Genomic DNA, 17979 nt, shown 5'->3' with positions numbered 1-17979 from the left:
GTTATAAATGATTCTAGACCTAGGGGCCATAATTTCAAGTTACGGGGGGAGTTGTTTAGACTGAATTGCAGGAAGTTTTATTTTAACCAGCAATTTATAAATTATTGGAATAAGTTACCTACACGAGGAGGGAAATGCATAGGTTGTCTGTTTCGTTTTATTTTATTAATTATTTATTTTTTTAAACTTTCTTCTTATTATTATTTTCTCCTTTTTTTTTTTTTTTGACTGGTGCAACATAAGCCATAGGCTTCCTTGCCCCATGTGGCCATTACTAATACTAAACACTTAATGGAAAATAATTCCATTGATGAAAAGAAAGTAAAAATAAATTCTGTTTTGGTTAACAATGTAATTAAATCCTCATTATATAGTTTTGCCTTGCATAACTCAATTCATTAATCCATTACTGTACAATATAATGTGTGACATCTAGAATATATGGAGGAATATCCAGCTATCTACATCGATACTTATTTTCTGTTTTTTCATGGTGGAGCAACACACACCATTGTCCAAGTTTTACAGGCAGCTCAGAGTGTCTGCACATAAAATCACCCAGAGTAAACTATAACCATGTTAGATAGCTGTAATGAAAACAAGCTCTGAAGGTCAGATCATTACATGTTCTGGAGTTCTAAATTGTTATAACATTTAGCCAAAGAACTGCAAGTTGGGGGCTGATTTAATTTCCAGAGAGCACACAAGTTTAGCAAATTGCAGACATGGCACATATGCCTCACCAGTTTTTTGAAAACTTGGATGCATAGATAAAAAAATAGTGATTATTGATAATCCTGTGTGGTATGAAATAAAACTTTTGTCATAGTTTTCAATCAGGAAAGTTTTTGTATACCAGTGTTATTAATTAATAAATTGGTGAAACTTTTAATTTCTGGTAATCACAGAAAATGTAAAAAATTAATTAATTTCAGACAAAAATTTAGTGTGCTTGAAATTTAAGCTAACACATAAAATTATGTAACTTGTTTAATATTCTAATTGCTTAATAAATAGTGCATTTCATTCTTTTATAGATAGTTTTTATTAAGCGTTTATTGCTTAATTGTGTAAATGGACTTTACACAATTAAGCACTACTTTGCAAAGTAGTTCTAGTATTTCAAAAAAAAAAAAGTGATATATATATTTCAAGTCCATTTGTTATAATATTCACAGAAAGACAGCCATCTGAAGCAGTACTTGCATATAATAAAGGACAAATCTGTGTATCCTGTTATATACGATAGCAATGGTGTTATATTATCGATGCCTCCCATAATTAATGGTAAGTTATGTAAGTTCCACTGTTTTTAACTTTTTCTTTCTTTCTTTTTTTTTTTTTCCCCAGTTTTATTTTTGAGATAAAATGAAACAGATCTAGAACTACAGTAAAAAAAAAAAAAAGTAAAGTGCAGCCATTATCAACCCACTGCAGGATGGAAGCCTCCTCAACAATTCATGTTGAGGGAAATGGACCATAATCTACCACGCTGGTCCACTGCGGGTTGGCAGATCGACCGTATTCAGCAGGCAGGGGCTTGAACCCCGGTCTACTCAAAGAGCGTGTGCTACTACACTCCCGCTCCTGCCCATTCGGCTACAGTATTCTTGCATAATTTTGATATTGATCTGACCTGGACAAGCAAATTGTCCAGTAAACTACTTTTGAGAACTGAAATGTTAGTATTAATATTACTAGTGGCAAATGGTGCAAGGAAGCAAGCTTATGCTGTATCATCATCCAGAAAAATAGTCATGTACCATTCTTAGACACGTTTCAAGAGATTTTCAAATAATTTTATTTTTTAAAATTAAATATGTACTTTAGATATCTACAAGTACTTTAGTCATTTACTAAGATAACATCATAGTGCACCAAATTCATGAAGCAGTACATAAGTACCAATATATATACATACACTGGACAAATGGTGTCAGTATGGAATGTATGCATGTATTGTTGGATGTATGGTAACCAAGCATTAGGTGCATATATAACAACAGAACATTACAGGTATATGTACGAGGTGTTGCAATGAAATTCTCTGACTGGTTCAATAAAAGGAAAACAAAGTGGAAGATCTCAAAAATGGTTTTATTTTTATTCAAAGTAATCATCACCTGATTGAATGTGCTTATTATTATTACACCTTGTGCTCCAAAAAAACCGAAACCAAACCAAACTTATTACACCAATTTTAAATTTTCTTAAAAGAGTCAGCAAAGGCATCTAAACAGATGTGATGTTCAGTTCAGCGGTTATATTTTTCTTTTTGTCCTTAACATCCTGAAGTCTCTTTCCTTTGAGGGCAGCTTTCACCTTGGGAAAAAGAAAGAAGTCTGGTGGTGCTAGATTGGGAGAGTAGGGTGGATGGTTGATCTGTAAAATGCTCATTCTGAATTTCGACCAGCTGCCTTTCTCCTAAAATTGCCAGAAATGTGCTTCTATAGTCTTTGAAGCACCTGTGCATAGAACATAGCATGACTCTTTCCCTTCAGGCACAAATTTCTTGTAAATCTCCTTGTTTGTTGAAAAACATGATTGGCATCACTTGATCTCGGACTTCTGTAAACGAAACATTTTTGGTGCTTGGCAATGATTTTGAAGCCATTAGTCAGTGCATGCACTGACACTTTCTCTCTGGGCCTTACTAAAACATTTAACACTCATCTACAGTGACAATACAGTTGAGGAAATTAGGATTGTCTTGACAAGTCTGGATGAAGTCTTTGCATGATGACACTCTTTGTTGCTTCTGTTTATTCTTGAGGCTGAGCTGCACAGATTTTGTGCAGGCCTTCCTTTTCCCTAATCTTTGTGTGCAGAATTTGACATATTGTTTCTTTATTCATATCCAATCCATCATTCTGAGGACTAAATGATGATCTCTTGCCAGACTTTCCCAAACTTTTTCAGCTCTGTCCTTGTTTCAAGAGTTTGATGGATGCCCACTTCGTGGGTCATCACAAACATCCTCACATCCATGTTTGAACTACTTACCACTTAAACACATTGGTATCACCCATCATCTGTTGGAGGAAGGTTAAACTGTGATATACCATTTCTGTTTATTTCATACTCATCGAACATGACTGCAACAGCACCAGTTCAGGCACTTTATTACCACACCTTGTATATATTAATAAAATACACACACTGGCCAAAAAAATAGAAATGTTGTACAATTGCTGTTAACAGATAATTAACCATACCTTATGCAAATGTAAGTTGTCACATGGGATGAGCAAAAGTTCCTTGGTATCGGATAAATACTGTGTGCTTTCCTGGGGCTTCTCACTCAATCTGGTCATGGGGATGGCAAGTGATCTTTGTGATTTTTCGAAAGCTGTTATTGTTGGAATATGTTTAGGAGCAGCCACAATTGAGAAAACAAAGGAAATTACTGGTGTGTCAAAGGCAACCATCTTAAAAATACACAGTGAGTAGAATGCAGCTCTAAAAGGAAGAAACGTTGAAAAAATCAATAATTGAAGAATGAGACTGTAGAATTGAAAGTGAATTGTATGTCTCAATAGAAGGTTCAAGGTGTAGAATATGAATGAAAAGTTCAATTCAGGCAAAGAAAGGCCAATTTCTAACAGAAAACAGTGTGCAGGAGCTGGAGAATATGAAATTTGGTAGCTGCATATGTTTAAAAAATCAAAGGATTCGACTGGAATTCGATTCCAATAAGAAGACTGAATTTTGGAACAGTGGAAAAAGATCATGAGGTCTGTCAAGTCTTAATTTACACTCTCTTGCAGCAGTGATACCCATATAATTGTCATTCTGTCGTGACTATTAGATGATAGTCATGAAGTCGTGCCTCTAGACCATAGGTTCCCAAACTTATTTGTCCTACTGCCCCCTTTTCAGAAAAAAAATTACTCAGTGCTCCCCTGGAAATCTACCTTCTTTAAGCGAACAAACAGAAAGATATAGTAAAAAAATTTGCGTTTTTTTATGTATCTATATATCTACCTACGTCTTAAAACATAGTAAATAAAGATGTTGTAAATAAGACACCTTGAAGCTTGAAATTATAAAATTATTTATTAAAATCAACCATAGTAACATTCGCATTACACACAGAAAATTAAGATAACGAAGGATAATATGAAAATAAAAATTACGAATAACATTAAAAATGATCCTAATGAGAAGGAGGAACCTGGTGCGCTGCTATCAATGTATTAATCCTTGGCTCTATTTTTGTCAGCAGTATTCTTAAATCACCGCAATTCGCTATTTGCAGTCGGTGTCCTTTTTTTTTTGTTAACAAATTTGTGACCGCACTAAACCCACGTTCCACTAAATATTATGAAGGAAATGCAATTAAAAACTTTTGTATTATAGCCCATAATCCAGGATAAACTGTAGGTATCTGCTTTTGCAGCCAGAATTGTTGGTAGCCGTCTTTGAATTTAAATTTCAATTCTTCATTTGTTGTTACATCTATCAGTTCTTCTTGTAATTTTGTAGATTCTTCTGTGTTTGTACTTGAAAAAGAATTAGAACCCAATCGGGTATGTTCATTTTTAAAATATCTTCAAATCGTTGATTGAAGTCAGAATGGAGAGCATCCAAGTGCTGACAATAGGTAAGTAAGTCTTCATCATATTTTTCTACTGTTGATAAATTTGGAAACTGGCTGAATTCCCCTCGTCCTAAATTTTGTTTGTACAGAAGAAGTTTTGCCACAAATGCAGAAATAACAGCTTTTGTTTTTATTAAATTCAGCTCATCGCCTTGAAGTTGTAGATTTGTTTCATTAAATTTGTTAAACAAGTCTGTCAAATAAGCTATGTCATTTTTGGAATCAATCAAGTTGGCTTGTAAAGCATCATCTTTGTTTTCTAGAAACTCTAGCATGGAGTTAAAGAGATTATAAAACCGATTCAAACAGGTAACTTTTGATAGCCAACGAACTTCTGTATGAAGCAGCAAGCGATTGAATTCTTCATCGTTTTCAATACAAAGTTGTCTAAACAATCTGTCATTCAAGGAATCGATTCTGATTTTGTTGATTGCTTTAATGACATAATCTAATGACCTATGTATGCGTTCACTCAGATTTTTGGCAACTAAATGTTGACTATGAATGAAACAGTGTACAGTGAATGCATTCGGCACCGCCTTTTTTAAATATGCAAGAAATCCCCTATACCGCCCTATCATCGCTGGAGGGCCATCAGTAGCAACTGACAAGATATTACTCAGGGATATTTCTTTTTCCTTAAAGAACTTTTCCAATGCATGAAATATCGATTCTCCTTTAGTATCAGTTTTCAAATTTTTAGCAAATAATAATTCTTTGCAAATTTGTTCTTCTTTTATGAATCGCACGTATGCTAAAAGTGAGGCTTCATTTTCTGACAAAGTTGACTCATCAAGTTGTATAGAGAACTGGGATGTTTTTAAATACTCACATAATGAGTCTTCAACATCTTGAGCCATTTCATCAATTCTTCTTTGCACTGTATTATTGCTCAAAGAAATTTTATTGATAATATCAGATGCTGGCATGTGCAGCATAGTGCGTATTACCTCACTTACAGCTGGTACAATTAGTTCTTCACCAACAGTATGCGGTTTTCCCATTTTAGCAATCAGTAATGAAATGTTGTAAGAAGCATGGAATCCATCGTCATCTTCGTCATCTGGATGCTGTTGAAAAGAGTTTTACCAATGTCGGTTGTTTCAAACATTTTTCTTTAAGTGCTTGAAAATAAAATTAATCATTTTTTTTATCAGCATGAACTTTTATCAAATGTTTTCATAGTCTTGAAGGTTTCATAGCTTCATTTGATAAAACTCTTTCGCAAATCGAACACATTGGTAATATATTGTTTGTAGCCGACTGAATAAAGCCATAGTTCAAATATTCAATACTCTATTGTCTACATTTTTTCTTAGATTCGGCCATAATATCTGTAGAAAAAAATTATATAATTAATATTTCTCTAGTCGGAACCAAAATTCTTTGCAATAGTTGTGTTATACTTATTAGAATAGTGTCCACGACATCACTGGTTTTTGCGTAAGACGGCAAAAGACAAACAAATTAAAATACTAATGAAACTAAAAAACTAAATCGGGTTTTGTTCTTTGCTCAGAATTAGATATATTTATTTGATATTAAATTGTCAAATATCGAACTAAATTTATCAAGAAATAATTAATTTAAAAAAAAAATACATTAATATGCAATTAAGAATTGGTTAATAGTTTTTATTAAATTTTCCGTTATTTATATAATTGTTCCTTATTAACACATGCCTTATTTACTAATTAACACGGATGATTCAATAGATAGAAATAAATATTAATGGTTAACAGTTTTTTTTATGATTTCACTCCTCTGATTTCATTAATAATGCAATAAAAATATTTTATTATTAGTAAACACTAGAAGCCATAGAAACGTACAGTAGATATGTAAGAAAATGTATAAAAATACTCACATGTATATTGCTGTTTTATTGAAACAACAATAATACAATTTGCTTTGTATGTAATCCGTAAATATCGAAGTTATCAAATATGAATTAAAATTTTTGAATTGAATACTATTACACTTGCACTATTGTTAACTGCTTGTCACACAATTCAGAAACAATCTAAACTAGATTTTATACATGACGCCTATTTATAGTACCATATTCTCAACAAGTCATTACATGCACATATTCTTGCTGATGTAAGCTGGACTCACCGATAATGACCGACACGCTTGCCTACTTGTACTTGCTTGTTAAGACCTGTCAGCGGACTTGACCACTGATCGGTTATAACTTGCATTTTGTGTGTTTACCTGGAAAATAATGTTACACTATGTTACACAACAGGTGAAACATGTACGAATAGTTTTTCTAAATTTTCTTATCTTCTCTTCCTTCTTTATGCTTTCACCACTCCCTTATTTTTATTAAACACCCCCCAAATGTACCTGGGGCTACTATCACCCCCCCCCCCCTTGATTGTTCCACTGTCCCCTAGGGGCGGTATCGCCCACTTTGGGAACCAGTGCTCTAGACTGTCCCAAGTCCACCACACATCTAACTCATACATCACTTATAATCAGTGAACCCGGCGCCTCCGTAGCCAGGTGGGAAGGAGCAGCAGTGCGTAGCACACGCTTCTTGATTAGACCAGGGTTCAAACCCATCACCACCAAATACGGAGGATGCGGAAAGGTCAGGAAATGACCACCGCATATTCCCGGAGCAATATGGCCCTAGTTGCCAATGCTCCTTAAAAAAAAAAAAAAAAAACAAATAACAACAACTTATAATCAATCCATGCCAGATTGCGCACAGGCTGTAATTTGGGTAGAAGATCGCCCTCTTAGATACTGAATAAAGTTTTCTAACATTTTGGCCAGTGCATGTGTCGATATACATTGGTGTTCAAAGAAAGTGCATCACCCAGGAATTTCACATTTCTAACGTTTTTCACGATGGTACGTCGCATTAATGACTAGCATAACAAATAGAAATATAAACAAAAGATATTTATTAATAGTTAAGGCAAAGCTAAGTAATATTTGACAGGTGCTCTCAAAATATTCCAAAATGAGCATTTGCAACCTTTATACAACAATTTTGGTAAACACGACAGTTATGGCTAAAATGTTATCAGAAGCCCTCAATTTGCTTCAGTTTATCATTTTAAAACAAAATGAAGAGTTCACCAGGTGCAAACTAATATTTAGTTGAACTGCCTCTGGCCCTGATGACAGCAGCACACTGTCGAGGCATTGACAAGATCAATTTCTGAAGATAATCAACTGATAGTTCATGTTTCAAACATGAATTATGGCTTCCTGAAGTTCACGAAGGGTCTTTGATTTCTTTCTGGCAACTGCAGATTCCACATGATGCCAACAGTTCTCTATAGGATTCAGGTCTGGGCTGTTTCCTGGCCAGCTAAGAGTTGTAATGGACCATTCTTCCAACCATTTTTTCACTTGTAACAAATGTAAACACATTACTGTCGAATCTCTAATGCAGAAATGAAGCTAAAATAACTACAGATATGGCTATTTACACTTTTTGCCCAATGACCAGGAGCAGAGTCGTCCTGAAAGATGCAGTTACTTGGCTGGTTGAAATGGTCTCTAATGGTTGGCAGCAGTTTTCCTTCCAATATAGCCAGCTATCCATTGGCATTTACGGAACCTTTTATAAACTACAGGTGACCTACTCTGCAATATGAAATGCACCCCCATATCATTTGGCTGGTAGGGAATTTCACTGTAGATATCATACAGTCTGGATGCTATTCTTCACCTCGTCTATGAAAAATCATTTGTCTCCCATCAGAGCCATGCAGGTTGCATTTCTTCTCATCCAAGAAAATAAATGACTTCCACTGGTTTGGGGTCCATTTGACATGCTCCGCACACCAAATTAATCGTGCCATTTTCATTTTTTGTGTGAAGAAGGATATATATATATATATATATATATATACATACACACACACACACTGGTGTTCAAAGAAAGTGTATCACCCCTTAAAATTGTAATTGTTGTCCGAATAACATAAGTATGTGGCAATATTTCTGTAAGAAATATTGCCATAAATATTTTCATGAAACTTTGTGTCCGGTTCCTTTTTTCTTCTTCTTATGGCAACGGACTACAAGTCTATTTTTGAAGAGGCATCTTCTGACTGTTACTGCACTTGCTACCACGTACCACTCCTGTATGTTCTTCCCATCCTCTTTTCAGCTCAGACGAAGAAGCTTTACGGTTTTTAAGGCATCAGTGCTTCAAAACATGCTTATGCCTTAAAGCGGTCCTGTTTTGCTGTAGAGAGAGAGAGACTCATTTTCATCCAGTTCCTTTTTTCCTATTATCAGAACCGGTATCCTTGAGTTTGGAAAGAAATTTACTCACTGTCGATTGATTACAAGACACTCTATAAGCAATATAACGGGGCGAGCATCCTACCTCATGTAAAGCAACAATAGCACTCTTTTCTTTGTGGCATCAACTGCACGTAACTCACCATCCTGACACAAGCAAGAAATGACTGCAACTCTCGCAGAACGTGCGAGAGTTGCAGTCATTCATTATGTAGCTGAAAGTAACAGCTGATGCAATATTACATCATCACCTAAGCGCGTCAATCTTATCTGATGCAATCTGTAAGAAATATTGCCCTATACTTACGTTATTCGGATGAGAATTACAATTTTAAGGGGTGGTTCATTATCTTTGAACATCAGTGTGTATATATATAGGATAGCATAGTAGATAGCTTGGGAACATAAGTATATACAAAATTTAGAGTGTTGAATATTTACAAATTACACAGAAACAGAAATATGTACAAAGAGAACTTATAAAAAGTAAATATGTACAAAAAGCATGAGCATACATACACTGATAAGCCAAAACGTTATGACCAGTGAGTAGTTATGCAATTCGAAGCAACTGCAGGTGAACTACAGTGTGGGTCGGGACACAGCATAAAAAACACCTGATACTGAGCTCCGTTAAATCAGTGTTACTCTTGTTCTTCAGATGGGAAAGGCAGCAGACTTAAGTGAGTTTTACAAAGCTAAATGGTAATGGCCAGATGATTGGGTTAAAGCATATCCGAAACGACATGGCTGGTGGGTTGCTCATGGTCAGCTGTGGTTAGTTAGTACTTACCGAAATTGGTCTGAGGAGGGGAAACCGACGAACCACCGGCGAGGTGTTGGATGTCCATGGCTCATTGATGCTCAAGGTGAGCAAAGACTCACCCGGATGGCAAAACTCACCAGTAATTGGAATACTGGTGATGGGAGTAATGTGTCACAACACAGAGTACATCAAACTCTGCTGAAAATGGGGCTGCATAGCCACAGGCCACTCCAAGTACCCATACTAACCATGGTTCACCAGCAACAGCGCCTACAGTGGGCACACGAGCATTGCAACTGGACCTCGAGTGATTGGAAGATGGTCGTCTGGTCCGATGAATCACATTCCCCATTGCACCATGTGGACAGCCGGGTACATTTACCTGGGGAAGTGATGGTGCCTGGATGTACCGTGGGATGGAAACAAGCCAGTAGTGGCGGTGTCGTGCTTTGGGCGATGTTCTGCTAGGATACCCTGGGACCAGTCATCCATGTGCCGAGCCCTCTACCTAAACATCATTGCTGACCGGTTCACCCTTTCATGGCAATGGTCTTCCCCTCTGTCGGTGTAATCTTTCAGTAGGATAATGCGCCATGCCACACCCCGGATTGTTCGAGACTGGTCCGCAGAACATGAGGAAGACTTCCAGGTATTGCCCTGGCCTTCAAATTCCCCAGACATCAATCTATGGTTTGTGTTGGAACAGCAACTCTGATTTGTGGCATCTCAACCATGGACCTTACAGGAGTTAAAGGATCTGCTGGTTACACATTGGTACCAGATAGCACAAGACATTTAAAAATCTTGTAGTGTCCATACCTCGCCCAGTACGAGCTGTTTTGGCTGCACGGGGAAGACCAACATCATATTAGGTAGGTGGTCATAATGTTTTGGCTCAACGGTGTATATACAAATAGCATTGAAACATAAAAGTATAAATGTTTCTCTGTTCTCTATTTAAATATTAAAAATATTTGCAGATAATATGCAGTCTAAAATCAAAATTCCCATCAGAATTGTATTTTTTTTTAATTTATTTTTTTTTTTTATCTTTTCCTTCCAGGCAGACTTCCTTGATGACACAATACTTTATGTGCAGTGAGAGAGTTAAGACTTAATATTCTAATAACCATCCATCAGGCTGACTCATTGGATATGCTTCTTTTACAGTCTGCATTCTATGTGACTTTCCTTCACAGTCTATTCCCATCCATTAAAAACTATTATATTCACAGAGAATATATATCATAAACTGGCAAAGTATTTTGATAAAATAGCAGGGTGGTAATTCCGTGTAGCTGGCTTGACATCTATCATTTTCATCCACCTGAGGAGCCAGGATATTCAATCCTATAACTTTTGTTTGATATGTAGGTGGGAAAGATGACCAACTTACTGATACGCCATATCTGAATAATAGATAATGCCAACTCAGTACAAGCATACTATTTCCACCAGTTCTTTCCCGATTGCCCATATGCCTGAGTATGTCTAAATCTAGTGTTGGCCAAGTTTTATTTAGTTTGCATTAATATACACAGTGTCAATGCTTTCTTAAAGTGTAATCATTTAAAATTGACTGGATAGTTTGTTAGTTTCTCTTTCAAGTGTTCAACATTTAATTGTTATTCTCTCATATAATTTTTATTAAAGACAACTTAAAGTGTTCTATATCTTCAGAACTGAAATGTTATATCTTCAGAATTGGAGCTCCTCACTGAAGTACTGTACTGAATATCATCAAAGGGAAGTGTTTATTTGGATGCATCAACTTTGTAAAATATTTCATATGTGGGGAATTGCACAGATGAGTGATGTGGAAAGTAAAGCTGACTAATATGCTGTTATCAGTGTTCAGTTATTCAGCTGAATATTAGAGACTTATCTATATAATATCGGTGTACATACACCATAGTTTACCCATAAATTAAACTACTTACGTAGTGCGAAAGGCATCGTTTTTAATTGTGTATCATATTGTGGCTACCTTCACAACGAGATACCAGGTATTGCACTACTTTGAATAAATAATGCTTCTCTAGTTATTATTATTATTATCATCAATTTATTTCTCTGTTGAAGAGACACCCCTGGGACAGCCATTGGCTAGAAGGGTGAGAGTTACATTCTAAGGTGTGAAGCAGACCCATGAGCAAAAGGTTACAAAGTCCATGGGAAGTTCACCCTGAAAAGTTGCATACAGAATTTTGGAATACATGAGTAATTATGATTTTATAATAGAATATTTACATTTTTTGGCATCTTTGAACATTATAGAATATTTAAGATTTTAACATCTTAGGTTGGCATCTAGAATACCAAGAATATATATTTAAAAGGGATCAAAATTAAATGCAGTTTTTATTTGAGTGGCTATGCACTACAGCTACAGGAGACGATAGGAGTCAGCAAAGACTTGCAATCTGTAGGCTTTTTCATTACAGAGCTTTTCTGGTTCAATTCTTAGTTTATCAAAGAGTTCTATTGTGTTTGCTGGAAAAAAGCGACTTAGGCTGTCCAGGTTTTTTAAGTTGCTTTGAAGAGGATGTCTTGTTTCAGCAATTCTGGTGGCTTCTCAATGAGAGTGAAACAAGACGTTAATACTGGGAGCGTCTACTCTTCCTGTTAGCAGTTGGGCTAATGTGAAAATGTTTCTTGTGTTGATTGTCTGTTTCCAGGGAGGAATGCTGAGATTGGATAGTAGGATGGCTCTAGAGATAGTAAATGGGTGATTTGAGATCCTATTCAACCATCTCAGGAGCCAGTATTCAATACTAAGGAAAGCTTTCAGGTTGCTCAGTGGGGCAGAGGACCAAATCTGTGAAGCATACAGTGGGATGGGAAGTATACATTTCAAGATATACTTTTTAACAAGATCTGGGTTTCTAATGCCAATTAACTCCTGTTTGGCAGCCCAGAGCGCTGCATATGCTTTAGCTTTGATGTAATCAAATTTCTCGGAGAACGTTAGTTCCTCATCCCATTTTAGGCCAAGGTCTATGTGCGATTTAATGGTATTACCAGCATAGAGATATTGTTCCTGCTCTTTTTCTTTGTAATTGCCATCTGGGCAGATTTACTTGGGTTTAAATGTAGTCCAATACAATCAAGGTAACGCACTAGTTCATTTATGGTGTTATTGGCTTGTTGATTTGTTTGCTTAACTTGTTGTAGATCTTTAGATTTGACAAAGAATTTCAGGTCATCAGCATATGTAATAAAGTTGTCTTTATGGGATGCAAAAAATGGTTCCAGAGCTTCGGCAAACAACAGTGAGGAGAGAATGCTTCCCTGTGGCACTCCCCGCGAAATGGAGTAATGGGCAATAAAATCATCATTACGGATTATGAGACGTCTTTCCTTCAGAATGTTACATAAAATCTTTGGGAGATTGCCTTGTATTTTGAAGTATAAAGATAAAATTTGTTCCAGAGCCGTTATCGAGATATTGTCAAAAGCTGCAGATATGTCTAGGAAGATAATATCGAGCTGTTCCTTATTGTTGAGAGCTTTCTGCATCCGGAAAAGGATCGCAAAGAGATTTGTGACAGTTGATCTTCCAGATATGATGGAGTGTAGATGCAGAGGATGATGCCCGAAGCAGTGTTGGGTGAGAGCTGAGAGAAGGGTCTTCTCTAAAATTTTCAAGATGGTGCAACTTATGGCTATGGGTCTATAGTCTTTGGCATTTTTTGGATTCTTTATTTTGGGAATGGGCCTGACTATGTAGCTGTTCCATATACAGGGGAGAGTACTTTTTTGAATCATTTGATTGAAAGTGTGATGCAACACCTCAGTAAGGGCTGCTAATTTTTGCCAGAAACAAGTGGTGTAGATACACCACAGTTTACCCATAAATTAAACTATTTATGTAGTGTGAAAGGCATTGTTTTTAATTGTATCTCATATTGTGACTACCTTCGCAACTTCATATCTTGTTGTGAAGGTAGCGAATATGAGATAGAATTAAAAACTATGCCTTTCACACTACGTAAGTAGTTTAATTTATGGGTAAACTATGGTGTATCTACACCGATATTATATAGTTAATTTAAATCCTTATCATATTATGCCTTGTGCATTTAATCTTCAAAAAATTAGAAGCTTATAGAAAAGCCATTCAGTAGCTGTAACTTTTCCAATAAACATGAAGTTATTCAAAATGGAAGACCTCAATCTTATCTCAAAAAATTAAAAACACAACTGAAAAATTTTAGTCAAAATTTCTGATTGAAATATTACAAAAGCACGAAGTGGCTGAACTGGATGTTTGAAGAAGATTAGAGAGAAAATTATTCTGTGCATGTGCATTATTACATTACTACAGACATAATCATTTCACTAAAAGCATATTCATTGTTTTGAGTATGGATATGGTAACTTAAATCATTTTTGTGAACCATCTTGGCACCGTGACTGTTTGCTAAGCCACTTAAGCCATTTAACCTTTGAAAGAACTCAAATTGAAATGCTTTTTTGATTTTATTATTCAATTTACACTCACAAGCCAAAAAATTAGAAACCCTTATTCAGTATCTAGCAGTGCTACCTTTTGCCTGAATTACTGCCTATACACATTGTGGCATGGAGTCTGTGGAGTGTAGCTTCAGATTTGACCATTCTTCAAATATTTGTCAGATGCTGTATTATGGTCGGTAGAGAACTGGGAAGCCGAAGTGCCTTTTTCACCATATCCTAGACATTCTCAATTAGATTCACATCTGGAAAATTATGTGGCCAGGGTAGATGTTTGAATTCTTGGAAATGTTCCTTGAACTATTCAGATACAATTTTTGAATGGTGGAGAGTTTTATTGTTGTCTTGAAAGAATTCATCATGGGTAAAAATGAAGCATTGCAGGGTGAAATTTGTCTGATACAACAGAAATATGTTCATCGGGGTAATGCAACTTACAAATGGTATTAGCGGACCCAGTCCATACCATGATACCACCTCCAGTTACTTTAGTGGTGGAGATAAGACAAAACAGTCTAGATACATGACTTCATGAGGTTCACACCACACTTTCACCCTACCATTGGTGCAGAAAAGTGTAAATTAAGACTCATCAGACCACATGATCTTTTTCTACAGTTCTATGGTCTGGTCTTGGCATTGGGGGCACTACACTAGTTGAATCTTTCAATTTTTTACAGAAATGGCTTTCGTGACTACCATATCCCAGATTCTTTAGCTCTTTCTTGCCACATATTTTAGTTGGAAATGAGGATTTAATACAGGTAGGGAAGGATGTTACTTGGTTGTTTTCCATTAAGGTTATTACTATAATTAATACCACTCATATACCATGTGAAATTAATAATATAGTTTATTATACTAATTGCCTAAATCACTATACAGTTTAAGGATAATTTATTTTTAATTGTTTCAGATTGCCTTAAATTGTATAGTGATTTAGGCAGTTAGCTTAATAAACTATATTATTAATTTCATGTGGTATATGAGTGGTTTTAATTATAGTAATAATCTAAATGAGGATTTCTTAGGCTAAATTGAATTTTTCAATCATTTGCTGCACACTGGACCTTATACTCTGACATACAGTTCACTTTAAATTCCTGTCTCATTCTTAGTGTACTGACTTTCTATGCCATTTCTTTCTTTTAAAGTTACTTATTTATCAATGATATTGATGAAGGTATATCAGGCTTAATGTCGAAGTTTGCAGATGATACAAAGGTTGGCAGGGTTGTTAATGACAGTAATGGCAGTGTGCTACTGCAACAGGATCTAGATAATTTGGGCAGATGGGCTAAGAAGTGGTAACTGAAGTTTAACCTTGACAAATGCAAAGTACTGTATATGGGTAGAAATAACCCCAGAGAAACGTACCAACTGTGTGGTACTACACTTAAGGTGGTAGAAAATGAAAAAGACCTAGGAGTAATTGTGCAGTCAGATTTGAAGTTTTCTGAGCAATGCAGACAGCCTGTCTGGGCAGGTCATGGGGTTTTGTCAATGATATATAGGAATTTTGCTAGCAGGGAAAAGGAGGTGATTATCCTTCTGTATAAGGCAATGGTCAGGCCACGCCTTGAGTACTGCGTACAGGTCTGGAGGCCTCATCTTAGGAAGGATGTAGATTTACTTGAGCGTGTACAGAGAAGGGCAACAAGATTGGTGAGGGGAATGAAGGGATCCTCTTACCAAGAGAGGCTTAAGTTCTGCAAATTGCAGTGGCTGGAGACCAGGCACCTGCGCGGTGATCTGATTGAGATGTATAAGGCCTTGAATTGGTTGAGCACGCTGAATTCTGATGGGATCCTTCCACTTGTTCAGATTATGAACCTAAGGGGACATAAATTCAAATTAAGAAAAGACAGATGTAGAATAGATGAGCAGAAATTTGTCTTTAGCCAGCGGGTGGTTAATTGCTGGAACAAACTTCCGTCTGTCGTTGTGTAGGTTGAATAAATTTAAGAAGGAACTGGACAGGCATTTGGAGGGAATGGTGTGATTTTTTTTTTTTTTTTTTTTTTTTTGGCTGATGCTGCATAAGCTCATACACTTGCTTTCTTGCATCACATGCCACTACCTGCTACTACTATTCTATTCTGGTATCTGAATTGGGGCATGCATCACCTGGAAGATTACTACAATCTTGAATCCCTGATGATTTTCCAGTTACATTTGTTTCTAGGATAATTATTAATTTATTCACTAATGAAATTCTAATAATGCACCAAGTTTTAATTTAAGATCAGCATATTCATTACACAATGAATATACTGATCATTGCCAGTTGTGCTATGATTAAACTGGCCAACATGATTTCTACCTCCACTAATATAACAGCTGTTTGCAATCAGTTTTTATGCTTAGATTTCGAAAATAATTCATAAAATTTCACATCACAATTTGTACATATGCAAGTTTTGTGCTTATCCACAATGTGCATATCTTACTGCAAGTAAGATATGCACATTGTGGTAGTAGATATGACACTGATCTGTTATATTACCTTGCAGGTAGTATTTGTATTTGCTCATTGGTGGCAGTATGTTGGGGAGGGTTAACGTGTTCAATCGTGTTTGTCTGCCTTCCACTGCCTTTTTTTAATAACGGAAGGACAGTTTTATCATGAGTACGTGTATAGTTCATCTGGATATCTGATGCACATTGTTTCTTCTACATTTTGCCTAGCATTGCATTGTTAAAATGTTTAAACAAAATTAAAGGAAGGGTCTAAATCACCCTGAAAATTTCTGCTACATATGTGGATGGTTACAGCAAAAACTCAGAGAAAGAAAATCTACAGTATTACTGTAGATTTTCAGTATTGCTACAGTGTTACTCTACAGTATAAAATCTACAAAATCTATACTAAATGTGAATATTCTTTGTACTTTGGTAAAAGATTGGTGATCAGGACAAAACTTGGGCTACATATAAGCTGCATTGCCTGCACCACAAATCTAAGGATGTGGCTAACTGAAAAAATTAAAAGTATGCCTTTTGCTATTTCTGTGGTGTGGTGAGACCTGCACAACCATATTAACTATTTTCATATATTATTTCATATTTTATTTATTATTGTTCATCCAGGGCAATAAGCCCATATGCACTAAAAAACAATTACAGAATTTAAAATTTCCATAAAGCAATAAACAATATTCACAATATTAATTTCAATTAATCATTTGTCAATCTAATTAAAAATTTGTTTGAGTGACCTCAACATGTATAAAACAAAAACAAGTCCATCAGTACAAAAAGTGCCATAGATTTCCATTCTGAACCTCATACACATACACCATGCTCTACTTGGTCCAGTAACTGGAATCTTCTCTTAAAAACATTTTGCACATAACAACAAAAAAGCTTAAAATTATAACGATTTACAAATAAAATTGGAAATTATCTCTATCTCGGATACAGACCCCTCTCTCAAGCTCACTTCGCAATTCAATATAATATGGACAGTGAAGCATGACATGAATTACAAGCTTATCATAGATTCTTCTCCGCTCCACTGCAATCCATTGCCTCACTAGCCCATTCCCACCTTCTGGGCAGGACAGAACACCTAACATCTCCGGAGAGATATCTTGCCTGAGGCAATACATAAGTCCAGCACGAATCACCAACAGGTCTGCAGGCAATTTTCCAGAAAAAACTTGAAGAGCATTCATAGATACAGTGCGACAAGCATGGGTAATACCCAGAAGACCGAATCTCTGTGCTTAAAGAAGATGCTTCTTTATTATTGAATTTTCAGCCTTCATAAACCAAGCTCCTCAGGAATAAGTGACTATAGGGACAAAAACACTTTCATATAGTAAATTTAAAGGCCAGCCCTTAATTCCTGATTTCACTC

General features: G+C 35.9%; 1 protein-coding gene across 2 annotated transcripts in view; it reads left to right on the top strand.

Annotated features, from left to right (window-relative positions):
• Positions 1 to 17979, top strand: part of beta-PheRS (phenylalanine--tRNA ligase beta subunit) — a 333270-nt gene that overhangs the window by 74357 nt on the left and 240934 nt on the right. For both annotated transcript variants that reach the window (XM_090383545.1, XM_090383544.1), the window contains exon 8: positions 1179 to 1287. In XM_090383545.1, coding sequence (XP_090239671.1) covers positions 1179 to 1287 — 109 coding nt within the window. The remainder of the gene's footprint in view (positions 1 to 1178; positions 1288 to 17979) is intronic.

This window comes from Mastigoproctus giganteus, chromosome 10 (assembly GCF_048544385.1).
Source record: "Mastigoproctus giganteus isolate SK-2022 chromosome 10, ASM4854438v1, whole genome shotgun sequence".
Lineage (NCBI taxonomy): Eukaryota > Metazoa > Arthropoda > Arachnida > Uropygi > Thelyphonidae > Mastigoproctus > Mastigoproctus giganteus.
Note: the sequence above shows the minus strand (reverse complement) of the source record. Positions and strands in the feature narration are given on the sequence as shown.